Source organism: Tachysurus vachellii, chromosome 13, assembly GCF_030014155.1.
Source record: "Tachysurus vachellii isolate PV-2020 chromosome 13, HZAU_Pvac_v1, whole genome shotgun sequence".
NCBI lineage: Eukaryota > Metazoa > Chordata > Actinopteri > Siluriformes > Bagridae > Tachysurus > Tachysurus vachellii.
The window spans coordinates 3,380,001-3,395,000 of record NC_083472.1 but is presented as its reverse complement, the minus strand read 5'-3'; the positions used below and the strand labels follow the sequence as shown (position 1 = coordinate 3,395,000).

The 15,000-nt window shown below is 41.0% G+C and overlaps 1 protein-coding gene across 2 annotated transcripts in view; it reads right to left on the bottom strand.

Annotated features, from left to right (window-relative positions):
- Nucleotides 1–15,000, bottom strand: part of si:ch211-266k8.4 (uncharacterized) — a 94,617-nt gene that overhangs the window by 52,204 nt on the left and 27,413 nt on the right. For both annotated transcript variants that reach the window (XM_060884781.1, XM_060884782.1), the window contains exons 12-15: nt 14,593–14,681; nt 12,171–12,254; nt 10,321–10,418; nt 6,069–6,236 (exon numbers count right to left, since the gene is read on the bottom strand). In XM_060884781.1, the coding sequence (XP_060740764.1) occupies nt 6,069–6,236; nt 10,321–10,418; nt 12,171–12,254; nt 14,593–14,681 (439 nt within the window). The remainder of the gene's footprint in view (nt 1–6,068; nt 6,237–10,320; nt 10,419–12,170; nt 12,255–14,592; nt 14,682–15,000) is intronic.

Sequence of the window (15,000 nt, the reverse complement as noted above, 5' to 3'; positions counted from 1 at the left end):
GATCGGATTTATATCCGTCTCAGTCTTTTTACAATCGGATAGCTATCGGATCACAGAAAACGCATGACCAGGTGACCAGGTGTAAAAACCCCCTAATATTAATCTCAAACATTTATACTATATTTCTTATGTTCTGAAAAGCTGCATTGAGACGATGTCCACCATAATGAACAAGCCTGAGGTGATGGCAGCAGAAGGGAATCTCATCCTTATCCGGGTGACACTGGACAGGAAATAAGGTAAATGTAAATAATGTCCTTTCTAAAACAGTTTGTAGTTAAGGTTTAAAAGCGGAACTGCGACAAAAGATATAGATCCATTATCCTTGTTATATCGTCGCTGTCGGGCGGAATCCTCGTATCTCCAAAACCATTATTTTTCAGGAAATTAAAAAAACGCCGTATTTTTTTGAGTTATTAAACATTGTATAGTTAAAGTTGTTATTATACCTTATATTGCTATCATATACTGTTGTGTACCAACATTAACACAACATTTTCCCAAAGTCACGTTTTATCGGAGATACAAGCTTTATGACTTTAGGAGCAGGGAGATACGAGATTATGATGTCATCGATAAGAACGGTACGGACACAGACGACGCTGCTGCCAGCAGTGTTCAATAAAGTCTGCGGTCACGTTGAGCCTTTTGACAAGAGACAAGGCTTCAATAGTTCACCAAAGCTAATGACTGTAGTTACATACATCTTCCTAAACTCTATTTTAAAGGTTTAAGAGCAATAAGTGATGCAATACAAAACAGGATAAGCTGATTAGGCTGTCTAATAGGTGGAGATTAGTCTAATCTGCTCGCAAACTTAACTTCGTGGCTCACGGGTTTCTTTCTGCACAGAAGCATTACAGCTATCGATTTTTAACAAAACAGACCTACTCAAATGTATCTAACCTGTTTTCACTTGTTAGTGTCCAAAAAACAGTGTTTTACATGCACAGTGCCAAGAGAGGCCTTGTCTATAAGTAGGCTGACTTAAAGTCAGTAAAATAATAATAAAAACAATAATTTAATAGTGGTATCCAAAACATTCAATTTAATTCAAATATTATATTATGCACTGTATCCTGCACCACTGTTGCTTCCTCTCTCTCTACACTCTCTCCATCGGAGAAATATGCCGCGAAGCTCTCGCACGGAGTGAAGAAGAGGTGGAGTTACGAGATTTCTCAGACAGTTGAAGTGTCCAATGGAGTTGAGATTTGAGCTCAAGCTATTTTCAAGACTTTAGATTGATTAATAACTTGTAAAAATAACAGACCCACGTGGAGACTGACCAATAGCATCGATATGTGAAAAAATATGAAATTGACAAAATTTGGACATACGAGGTTTCCTCCCGACAGCGACGATATTATAAATCTTATTTAGAGCACTCTTTCTGTTTAAGGAGAGAGTTTGTATGCCTGTCATTAGGTGTCATTGGGAGTTCAGATTACAGTCTTGAAGAGCTAAAGTGAACTTTCTATTAGATTATTAATGATGTTATAAAGACATAATTAAAACTTTAACATAATTAAAACACATCCAGGGAAACTAGCTGATCCAAGCTGTGGGTAAAAAAAAAACCTGGAAGAACAGATGGGAAACGGTGAGAAATTCAGAAGAGAGTCATGAATAAGTCAGAGCTGTGTGGTGTGAGAGAGCGGAGTAGTCATGTTTCTCTGGGGAAGGAGGTCTGTGTGCGTCCCTGATCCTGCTCTCAGTATGCTTTCTGTGGTTTCCTCTGTGTGTTGTTTGGGTTCAGAAATGCCTGCCTGACAGACTGACACAGACAGTGACTGTCTCAGAGAGTCAGTCATTGTCAGTCAGTCAGTGTCAGTCAGTCAGTGTCACACAGTACCTGTCTGTCTGACACTGACGACAGACTGACTGACTGTCTGACACTGACTATCTGACTGACACTGTCTGTTTGAGTGACAGACAGACTAACTGACTGTCTGACACTGACTGTCTGACACTGACTGTCTGAGTGACAGACAGACTAACTGACTGTCTGACACTGACTGTCTGACACTGACTGTCTGAGTGACAGACAGACTAACTGACTGTCTGACACTGACTGTCTGACACTGACTGTCTGAGTGACAGACAGACTAACTGACTGTCTGACACTGACTGTCTGAGTGACAGACAGACTAACTGACTGTCTGACACTGTCTGTCTGTCTGACACTGACTGCCTGACACTGACTGCCTGACACTGACTGCCTGACACTGACTGCCTGACACTGACTGCCTGACACTGACTGTCTGAGTGACAGACAGACTAACTGACTGACTGTCTGACACTGACTGTCTGACACTGACTGTCTGACACTGACTGTCTGACACTGACTGTCTGACACTGACTGAATGTCTAACTGACATTGACTGACGGACTTTATGTCTGACACTGTCTGTCTGTCTGACACTGACTGCCTGACACCGGCTGTCTGACTTACTGACTGACTGTCTGGCTCACTGACATTTACTGTCTGACTGTCTAACTGTCGGTCAGACTATCTGTATGTTTGTCTGTCTGTAGGCCAGACTGCACCAGCAGTCTGATGGTGGTGACTTCACTGTGGATGCGGGAGAATGAGAGACATGCAGGAGCTTCACCTCTCTCTGCACCCTTATACTCACTAACGCTCACATCGATCATGTAGGAAAGGATGTGCAATCATGCAAGCATCACACACACACACACACACACACACACACACACACACACACACACACACACACACACACACACACACACACACACACACACACACACACACACACACACACACACACACAGAGGCAGGACTATATCACTTAGTACAAAGAAACATAAATGCAGTATGCACCCCAGCTTGGGTAGGGTTGCCAGAAGCAGGAATGGAAATAGAAAATGAATGCGTGAAAAATCATGTAGAGTTTGTAGAGCGTCTCATACACCTGAATTGAGTCAAAGATGAAACAACTCTGACTCTTTTAATAAGTCAAAACCATAAACCACAGTGTAAAACATGCAACAGCTAAACCACAGAGAGCTTCCTGTCCAGTTCATGGAGCTTGAGTTACAGGCAGAGGCACATCTGTTCATGATAAACATCGAGCTCACTGTACCAGCTTTCCTCATCCTGCAGAAGGAATGCTGGACGTCGAGTCTGACATCTTTTTTTATTCAGAAGTTTCAAACTGATTGAGAAAAGACAGTACGCGGTCGAGGAGTGACACCAGAACATCAGAAACGATCAGTGGATTGGTGTGAAAGACTAGAACGACATTCTGAAGAGATGAATCAGAAACATGCTGATGAGATCTACAGTATTGAGATGTTTAACCCCAGGGTTGCTTGTTTTACAGATTCCAGACGACGTTCCAGAAATACACAACGCCATTCTTTCTGGTTCATTTGATCACTGATGCGGGGTTAGTGTGTGTTAATGTAACTAATTGTTTGCTATTTTCCAAGGTAGCGTTCCACTCCTCTCCGCAAATATCTTCTGTTTTCACATCTCACAATTTTTAACAATTAGTACAGATCGTAGATCCTACATGGGAATAGCGTTGGGTGTGCTTTCGGGGAAGGTGTGGAATTCCGGTTTCCATGTAGCGACACTCCGACCTGTATTTTTCCTCCTCTTCGGAATACACTAAAAATGTTGTATTGTTCGTGCACTGGCTTTTTACCTGTTACAATCTAAACTGGTCATAGCAATGAAGTAGCAACACCCTAGCAACCAAATGGGTTAGCATTGCAACCACCTAGCGACACTTTAGCAAAAACATGGAATATAGCGGCATTTCTTTATTATTATTATAATAACAGTAACAGTAATAATAATAATAATAATAATAATAATAATAATAATGTTTTTTTAATGTTGTAAAAAAAAATACTAATTTTAAACATAAAAAACATAATAATATTAATAAATAATATAAATAATAATAATATTATCGTGTTTGTGCTTCATTTAAAAAAGATCTGATTAGGCCAATGTCACACTGTGACCAGGAGCTTTTTTCCCAGGATGGGCCAAGTTTGTGTGTGTGTGTGCGCGTGTGTGTGTGTGCGTGCGCGTGTGCGTGTGTTGGGGGAAATCAGGCCTCTGGGGGCAGGCAGAGTATACGGGTGCTTTCAACATTATCTTTATTTTAATGTGACTGCTGTCATAACCGAGCAGAGAGCAGGGCTTCTTTTATCTTTCCGCCACACCAACAAGCTTTTCCACCTGTGTGTGTGTGTGTGTGTGTGTGTGTGTGTGTGTGTGTGTGTGTGTGTGTGTGTGTGTGTGTGTGTGTGCGCGTGCGTGCAGGTTTTACAGAAGTATTTTTATAAAAGATCAACAAACACCTCAGTTTTCAGTGAACAGGAAGTAAAACTAAAAGCTTGTTCATTAGACGAGTAAATAAACACAAACCTCAGAGATGTCAAGCTGCAGATCCCAATCACATTAATGACTCACATTCTTTCATTTCCACTGAGGAGGAATTTAATTTAACCCTTCGTGTCATGCACTGAAAGTCAAAACCGTGTAGCAGATCAGAGTTTTGTGTTTCTACACCAGAGATCAGAAACACAAGTGAACAGATTAGGATTTGGGTTTTTTTTTTTTTTTTTAGATTAAGACTGAAGCTGATTTTATTAGATATCATCTGAAACCTCAATTTTACATGAAATAATTACTATTTATATTATTGTCCTTTTGTAATATTGTTATTTTGATATATTTTCTTTTGGTCATTTTTTAAAAATAATTGGACCATTGGTTTGAGATGAATATCAAGTTTCATCCAATATGATGGTTGACGGACACATGACGATCGGAGTGTCTTATTCAGAAGAATGTGTGTGTGTGTGTGTGTGTGTGTGTGTAAGAGATCTGCCACTGTAGTTCGTTCTCTTCTGACTGGTTCATGACAACGTGTGAAATTTAGACACAAAGTGAAAAGTCCTACAAGTCTGAAAGTGTTAAAGACCAGGACCTGTATTCATAAATATTTTTAGAATGATCTCACAAAGCTCCTAAATTAGCTTAAAAATGTCTAACTATAACATAGCTCTTATCTTAAGAGTGATGTAGGAACAAACAGAGCAACTCTGAGGAGGCGGGGCTAAAACCCGTTACTGGGTGTGACGCATTCTTTTGAAGACTGCGATTGGTTGTCCAATAAAAAAAATATTTTCTGTTATAAACCTTCACTTTGTCTTCACTATGTTAAGATATTCGAGTCTATATGGTGTAGGGATTACGTTCGTGACCGATCATATTAGAGATGTCATAACACCTCTATGACATCTAAACGTATGACATGTATGAACGTAATAAATGTAACGTAAATGTAAAAGTAAACATCTCCGACACAGAGCAGAAATGTCGTAGAGACAAATTATATCATTTCTGTCACTACGGCATTTCGTATGTATTTCTACGCCGTGTTGGAGATCTGTAATATGATCGGTCACAATTTCTTCTCCCTTTTCACCTTTCAGTCATTTTCTCCTCTGATAAAGAAACACTTAATCCTCTTAAATGTCCTCCTCGCTGCTCCTAACACTTTTTAACCTTAAGAGCTCTTTTAAGTGTTAAGATGCTTTGTGAATAACTTTTATCTTTACTGGGATCTTCTGTTAGGATTTTTAAGACGAAACTCCCAGATTTATAAGAATTTCCTAAGAATTTCATAACTAGGATGACCTTTTCCGCCTTATGAGAACTCTTGAGGCTCAGTGATGCAGCACTGACATTTGGATGACAATGAAGGACAAATCTAAAAAAAATCAGGCTTTCAGTTAACCAAAACAAATCAACAGGCTTCACAAAATAAAGTAGACTAACATGTATGATCTGGATAAATATGCTAAATTAGACTGGGATTGTTCAGTGAGGCCAACATTTAGCCAGACAGAATGAGAAGTTAACGTGCTTAAGGAAATTTCTAAGTAGTGCCACCGTGAGCGCTCGTGATGTGTGTGAAGCTTTGACACTAAACCACACGTCAACACATTTCTGGACACACGGTTTATACAGATTCTGACCTTTTTAATTCTTTAAGCCGTGTAACATCTCCTCTTACCTGTGTGAGGCTTCCCGGAGCTCCACACCGGCCACGATGGCACTCTGGGCCGTACATCTGGGAGTCCGATGCAGGAGAGATCGGACCCGGGTGGATTGGACGACGCTGCGTCTGCGTGCAACACGACCCACGGGACCCGAACGCAGCCTCCGGAGGGGCATCGAGGAACTACAGAGAAACACCAGCCATTTATTTAACGCATCACGTCAACAAAAGAACGGCTGCAGATAAAGATAAAGGCTTAAGTTTTGAAAAGGTCCAGTATTTGATAAGATCTGGTGCATTAAATGAGGGTTGAGGGTTGAGAGCTTTGCTCAACGGCACAGAAGTGGACGTTTGGTGGACCTGGGATTTGAACTCACAGCCTTCCGATCGTTGGAACCTTCACGCCTCAGCTACCACATCCTTATATTAGTTAAGAGGTTTGAACACTTACTGTACGCAACCAGGTTTTTTTTCCTGTTTTTTCCCTAAAAATATTTTCATTCGTTTTATAAAGTTTGTTGACTGCTGTGTCAGGTGTGTACAGTAGGTGTGTGTAGACTTTTTATATCCACTGTGTGTACATGTACACCAACATGTAGACACACACACGTTTGCATGTACACTCACATGTACACAATCTTATACACACAGATTTATACAGATTTATCTCACACACACACACACACACAGATTTATGCATGTAAACCCACATGTTGACACACATACTTCTGCATGTACAGTCACATGTACACAATCTTATACACACAGATTTATACATTCTCTCTCACACACACACACACAGATTTATGCATGTAAACCCACAATGTTGACACACATACTTCTGCATGTACAGTCACATGTACACAATCTTATACACACAGATTTATACATTCTCTCTCACACACACACACAGATTTATGCATGTAAACCCACAATGTTGACACACATACTTCTGCATGTACAGTCACATGTACACAATCTTATACACACATTTATACATTCTCTCTCTCTCACACACACACACACACACACAGATTTATGCATGTAAACCCACAATGTTGACACACATACTTCTGCATGTACAGTCACATGTACACAATCTTATACACACAGATTTATACATTCTCTCTCACACACACACACACACAGATTTATACATGTAAACCCACAATGTTGACACACATACTTCTGCATGTACAGTCACATGTACACAATCTTATACACACATTTATACATTCTCTCTCTCTCACACACACACACACACAGATTTATACATGTAAACCCACAATGTTGACACACATACTTCTGCATGTACAGTCACATGTACACAATCTTATACACACATTTATACATTCTCTCTCTCTCACACACACACACACACACAGATTTATGCATGTAAACCCACATGTTGGCACACATACTTCTGCATGTACACTCACATGTACACAATCATATACACACATTTATACATTATCTTTCTCTTTCTCTCACTCATACCCACACGCACACACACACACACACACACACACAGAGGCAGGACCCTAAATAAGCAGCTAAACATACTAAATATTCACCAGACAGTCATCCTGAACATGAAACCTCACTGCATCACCTCACTGGACTGTTAATCATACATCCAGCAGCATTCTAACACTAGATACAAAATCCGGTTCACCTCTGACGTCAGCGGGTCATCGACCCTCGATCCCTGTGCACCGAGTGCTACTGTATTTCACAACACGCGCTCAGTCGCACTGCTTCTACTGTACAATCCCACAAAGCTCTAAATAAGTCATGCAGATTCAAATATCCAAAAACAAGCATCTGTTCATTGGAGGAAAACCACAGCGATGGTGTTCTATAACATATAACTCACACGTTTATACCAACACATTTCTAGTGTAGTGGTGTTTCTATAGTAACACCTGATTCTACAGCACACGTAATACACAAACCGTTTTTAGGTTGTAATCTCAGATACGGAGACGACGGAATAAAGAAAACTTTTCTGTCTTCGGCGCAAAGGGGGAAAAAAAAGAGCAGCTGGTGAAGTTTAGAGCGGTTTACAAGAACTTGTGTATATATTAAACGTGTAATTCGTTGTGCATATTGTTGTGTATAACAAAAATAACACAATGGGACATGCTGTTAGTGGATAATATTGAAATTTCTATTTTGGAATAAAAGGAAATGAAATAAAAAATAAATAATAAAATAAATATAAAAGGAAATAAAACTTACATTTGAAAACTATACTAAATAATTTCCACCTATTAAAACAATAATGATCGATATGCTGGACAATAAACATTGGTTTATAGCAAAATCAATTTCTTATGAATGAACAAAATTAAATCTTATTCATCACGTCGGAGCTTGAGTTGCTAAGCAACAATGATTACAAAACTAAATATTACTGTATAAAAGAGCTGATTAAAAGTTAATGAAATTGATCATGTGGAGAAACTCACTGAGAGTGAATTTGGTGAACAGAGAGATCGGAATTAGATGATTGATGAATTATGAGAAGCCCGATGTCTGTATTTCAGCCGTAACGAAGCCGTCCGTTGGTCTACGACTCAAATCCTGGGCCGTTAGAAGACTCGGTGCTGAAAGATTAAGTACGGCGCTCTCGTGCAAAGCCGAATTATTTGTAAATCAGGATCATTCTCAAGCTGAGCCCACCGTGACCCCGCTGACCCCCGTTGACCTCCCTCCCACCCCACCACCATTCTTTCAGCCACTCGGCACTAACGTGAGAGCGCCGTGGAATGACCGGTATGCGGCCGTTTCCCATCATCCTTTGCTCACAGAGATTCAAATTAGCGTTCCTGAGCCTGACGGAGATGTGCATCAACAAACAAAAACAAAATGACTCAAATTCAACAAGCAGTCACGAGATGTTTGAACCGTGATGGCTTTAAAGACCGAATAAACGAAAGAACTTTAAATGGTGTAGAATAATAGACCACAGCTGCAGATAAATCGACGATAACCGGCTCGTCGTACGTCGTGACGTTCTCAGTCACGAGCGTGTTAATACGGACAAACCGAGGCTGCGTCTCAAGGGGCAGTCGTGGCCTAAAGGTTAGAGAGTCTGACTCGTAACCCGAAGGTTGTGGGTTCGAGTCTCTGGCCGGCCACGACTGAGGTGCCCTTGAACAAGGCACTCGAACCCCCCCCAGCTGCTCCCCGGGCGCCGCAGCATAAATGGCTGCCCACTGCTCCGGGTGTGTGTTCACGGTGTGTGTGTGTTCACTGTTGTGTGTGTGCACTTTGGATGGGTTAAATGCCGAGAACGAATTCTGAGTATGGGTCACCGAACTTAGCCGCATGTCACGTCACTTTTTTTTTTTTTTTTAAATAAACTCTTTAGTTCAGTAATCGAGGACACTGATCAGAGAATCACCCATTTTAAGGGCTGTTGTTTAGCCGTAAAATTTAGCATGTTGTGTGTTTCTTCGAGTCACGGTCACCGAACCGGCAGCTTAAATTTCAATCAGTCTGGCTATTCGAGGATTTATTCTGTGACACGTCAGATCTGTAGACAAATGACAGACCAAAATGTTGGCCAGACCATCCCTATGATTGCCTCTAAAACACCCTTCACCTTTTAATTCTGCACCTGTATTATAGCAGGCTAATAACACTGAGGTCACTGGATACAGCTATAAATAAATTCTTCCAAAACAAGTGAGCTCCTAAAGGTGTGGTCTCAAATGACGCATTCCGCTAATGTACAGCGCGACAAAGGTCGTAAAAGAGAAATGACGTTTGGAGGGCACGTGAACTTGATTTTCCAGCAAACGCACACACACACACACACACACACACACACACACACAGACACAGAGACACAGCAGAACTGGAGGAGTGTCTCCCTCTCGGCTAATTCCCACAGCTCGTGACAAGCCGGAGTGGTTGCTCCAGGCTTCTTGGTTTAAAAGACATAAATCACACCAGTTACTGAAACTCAAAAACAAATTAAATAGGCACAGACTTGATTAATGACAGATCTGTAACGCGTACGCATCCAAACCGGCAGGTATGAGAGGAGTCGATACTGTTGTGAGGCTCGAGGCGCTCCATAGGCGTTAATGAACGATTATGGTGCTGGGACACAGATGGTGCAGACATTACACACACTTCATTAACAAAATGACCCTTTAAAATGGGGTGTGGACAACTAATTTCAGGGTCTTCTCCATTTTCCTCTCTCTCTGTTCTTATCTCGGTTTCTCACACACACACACACACACACACACACCTGTTCTCTGTGGCACCTCCATCACCATCCTGAAGGGTAAATGGTCCCTTTCTAGGCAAAGATGCGTTCTGGGATTGTCTGCTTTGGCCCTTCTTTCTCTGAAACACAATATATATATATATAAATATAATCAGTTGATTAAATCATCATAATATCAGATTAAAGGAATGCTCAAATACAATTTCTGTATTTACAATGTGTGTGTATTAGGTCATTATCATAAACAAGCACGGACACAGTTCCCTGTAATAAATTTAGAAAAACTACATAAAGAAAAACACACTTACAGTGAAAGACTAAGAGCAGTTGTTACAGTTGACAATCGAAAGGAATTCGATAGCATGCTGATGTTAATAAAACTTTCTTTCAGGGATTCTTTGTGCTTTTTTTTTTTTTTTTTTTTTTTTTTGCACAAACGTACAGGAGCACTTCAAATTAAAATGCATGCTTCTCCTCTGAGCGCTTATAAACAAGTGTTAGGTCGGTTAATAACCACCCTGTACAACCGTTTGGACGTGTGAAGATTAGAGACGTATGAGCTACAGTAACAAAAAAGCGGATCTGGTTCCGGACCTTCAGACTAAGAGCAGGAATATAAGGATACAGTGGGCACTGATTCAACCGGTTGTGGTTCAAACTTTGCGTCGCTTTTCTGCTCACTACAGCTGCAAAGTGTTACCGTATCTCCCCTGTTAGCTGGAACCAGTATTTTTTTCTTCCCCATTCTGATGTTTGATTAGATAATAATAGAAGGTGGAAGGTGTTCCTATTGGCTGCTGTCTGGTATTTTAAACATCCTGAAAATGCCCCACTTTATATATATATATATCGTCGCTGTCAGGCGGAATCCTCGTATCTCCAAAACCTTTTATTTCAGGAAATTAAAAAAACACCGTACCTTATCTGCAGTGCACAGGGTTTAGTCCGCGTTGCATTGGATTGTCTTGCGCTAAATTCCTGTCCTCAGACGAGCACCAGAACTAGCGGGGGTCAAGATTTTTTTTTTCTTTGAGCCCAGTGTTTTGAAGACATTTACCTCAGAAGACGTGTTGATTCGTTGCGACTCTTCTTGAGGAGAAATATGTCACGAAGCTCTCGCACGGAGTGAGGAAGAGGTGGACAGTTGAAGTGTCCAGTGGAGTTATGAGATTTGCGCTCAAGCTATTTTCAAGACTTTAGATTTGTTAATAACTTGTAAAAATAACAGACCCACGTGGGGACTGACCAATAGCATCGATATGTGAAAAAAATGAAATTGACCAAATTTGGACATTTCCGGTTTCAGGTTTCCGCCCGACAGCGACGAGATATATATATATATATATATATATATATATATATATATATATATATATATATATAAATATATAAATATATAGCTAGCAACCCTGCAGCCCAGATGAGAACAACACACCTCCAAAGGCTCATGTTTACAGTACAGACCTTATAAGTCTGTCTGCTGATAATCAGTGCAGAAAAACTTCTTAAACATCAAAGCTCTCTAAGTTTAGATAAACTAACGCAGGTCATTTGGCTAAAACTCGTCATTCTGCTGTTAATTCCTAACAAAACACACGGAGGACAAGTGAAATCCTGTACAGTCCTTAGCGTCCACGTGGGCGAGAGACGGTAAGAACCCATTGCTAGAACCCATTTTTTCTTTCACATATAAAAGATTCATTAAAAAGGCAATGACAAAGAGAACAATAAGAATCAAGCAAGGGGACGTCACACTGCAAGAGCAGCGGTAATAAAAATCATTAAAAAAAAAAACAAACGATAAGACAAGATAAAAATGTATTAACAGAGTAACTGAACTTCAGACAGACAGTGTGATGATGTAAGGATACCTGGGTCAGGCTGAAGGAAGCAGACGATCTCCTCTTTGGCACCAGAGCTGAACCTTGGCTGCTTTTACCAGGAGAGGAAATTGTCTAAAGGTGTGGATGAGAAAAAAAAATAAGAATGAAGAACTCTTTATTAATCGTTTTAAAAACTAAAAATATTTAAACAACATATGACAGAAAAGAGTGTGTGTGTGTTTAAAGGGACAGCGGAAAGAGAGAGCCAAAGAGAGTTAGAGAGGGTGGGATGTAGGATGTGTGTTGAAGAAAGAGAGAGAGAGAGAGAGAGAGAGAGAGAGAGAGAGAGAGAGAGAGAGAGAGCGAGAGAGACAGAGAGAGAAAGGGAGGAAAGGAGAGATGGAGAGGATAAGAGAGAGGGGGAGACAGAGAATGGAAGGAAGAGAGGGAGGGAAGGAGGGATGGGGAGGATAGGATAGAGAGGGGGAGATAAATAACGGAAGGGAGAGAGGGAAAGAGGAAGTGGGTAGAAGAACGCGAGTGAGAGGGGTGAGAGGTGGGAAGGGGGAGAGAGAGAGAGAGAGAGAGAGAGAGAGAGAGAGAGAGAGAGAGAGAGAGAGAGAGAAAGAGAGAGATGAATTAATGCACTGAGTTAATGAGTGTGTTATTTCGATTGAAACATTAATATGATTAAAGGTTTAAATGCTAAAATATCCATAATATTTGGTTCAACGTGTCATCAGTTCACAGTGTCATCAGTTCACAGTGTCATCAGTTCACAGTGTCATCAGTGCAGCTGGTCAGTTTTCATGTGGTTTGTCAGTGTGAGTGGGTTTATGACTCCCTTTCATTCCGGACACATTTGACACTCTACACACCACACACAGTAATTACTCTCCTGTTTCATCCAACACCAGTCAAGTCAGAGGAGTGTAAAGCCTTTGTGTCATGCTGTGTTCTATTCCTCTAGCCACACCCAGGCCTGGTTACTGCCACACCTGTTCACAATCAAGAAATCACTTAAATAAGACCTGACTGACAAAGTGAAGTAGACCAAAAGATCCTCAAAAGCTACACATCATGCCGAGATCCAAAGAAATTCAGGAACAAAAGAGAAAGAAAGTAATTGAGATCTATCAGTCTGGAAAAGGTTATAAAGCCATTTTTAAAGCTTTGGGACTCCAGCGAACCACAGTGAGAGCCGTTATCCACAAATAGTGAAAACATGGAACAGTGGAGAACGTTCCCAAGAGCGGCCGGCCGACCAAAATTAACCCGGAGAGCGCAGCGTCGACTCATCCAAGATGTCACAAAAGACCCAACAACAACATCCAAACAACTGCAGGCTTCACTTGCCTCAGTTAAGGTCAGTGTTTATGACCACCTTAAGAAAGAGACTGGGCAAAAAGTGGCCCGAGTTCCAAGACGAAACCCGCTGCTGAGCAAAAAGATCACAAAGGCTCATCTCAGATTTGCCAGAAAACATCTTGTTGATCCTCAAGACTTTTGGGAAAATACTCTGTGGACTGACGAGACAAATGTTAACCTTATGGAAGGTGTTTGTGTCCCGTTACATCTGGCGTAAAAATAACACCGCATTTCAGAAAAAGAACATCATACCAACAGTAAAATATGGTGGTGGTAGTGTGACGGTCTGGGGCTGTTTTGCTGCTTCAGGACTAGGAAGACTTGCTGTGATAAATGGAACCATGAATTCTGCTGTCTACCAAAAAACCCAGAAGGACGATGTGAGGCCATCTGTTCGTGACCTCAAGCTGAAGAGAACTTTGGTTCTGCAGCAGGACAATGATCCAAAACGCACCAGCAAGTCCACCTCTGAATGGCTGAAAAAAAACAAAATGAAGACCTTGGAGTGGCCGAGTCAAAGTCCTGACCTGAATCATATTGAGCTGCTGTGGCATGACCTTAAAAAGGGTTCGTGCTCGAAAACCCTCCAATGTGGCTGAATTACAACAATTCTGCAAAGATGAGTGGAGCAAAATTCCTCCACAGCGCTGTAACTGACTAAAGGAGGCACAACCAGTTATTAGGTTTAGGGGGCAAATACTTTTTCACACAGGGCCATGTAGGTTTGGATTTTGTTTTTCCTTAATAATAAAAACCTTCATTTAAAAACTGCATGTTGTGTTTACTTGTGTTATCTTTAATATTTAAATTTGTTTAGTGATCTGAAACATTAAAGTGTGACAAAAATCAGGTGACCACTTTCACACCACTGTACGCGTGTGTGTGTATGAATGTGTGTATGCGAATGTACGTGTGTGTGCGTGCGTGAATGTATGTGTACTTGTGTGTGTGTATATGAGTGAGTGTGTGCGTGTGTGTGTATGAATGTGTGCGTAAGCATATGTGTGAATGTATGTGTACTTGTGTGTGTGTGTGTGTGTGTGTGTGTGTATATGAATGTGTGTGTGTATGTGAATGTGTGTTTGTACACGTGTGTATGTACCTTGTTCTGCTTGCTCGTGTCTGCCAGGTAGCGCTGTGCTGCTTTCAGCATGCGTGAGAACACATTCCTCCCACTTGTACCTACAGCCTCTGGGAAAATCAACAAAAAAACACACACACACACCAACAGAGGTGAAAAATACACAGGTGGCATTCAATATTCCAGACAAACAGATGAATCACACACTAATTTGCACTATTTTAAAGTGTCGGCTCCATAAAACTCCAGGAGCTGCTTAAATCTGAGTTTAGACGTCGAGACCGTGCATTTAGAAACTCGTTAAACCTCTAACGCTCTCAGATCGCTGTTTATACGCGACGGTTGATTCCCTCTACCCTTTTTTATTACTATCATCTTCACTTTTTATTGCTCGTAGTTTGACAGATTTATGATTAGTTTACAGTCAGA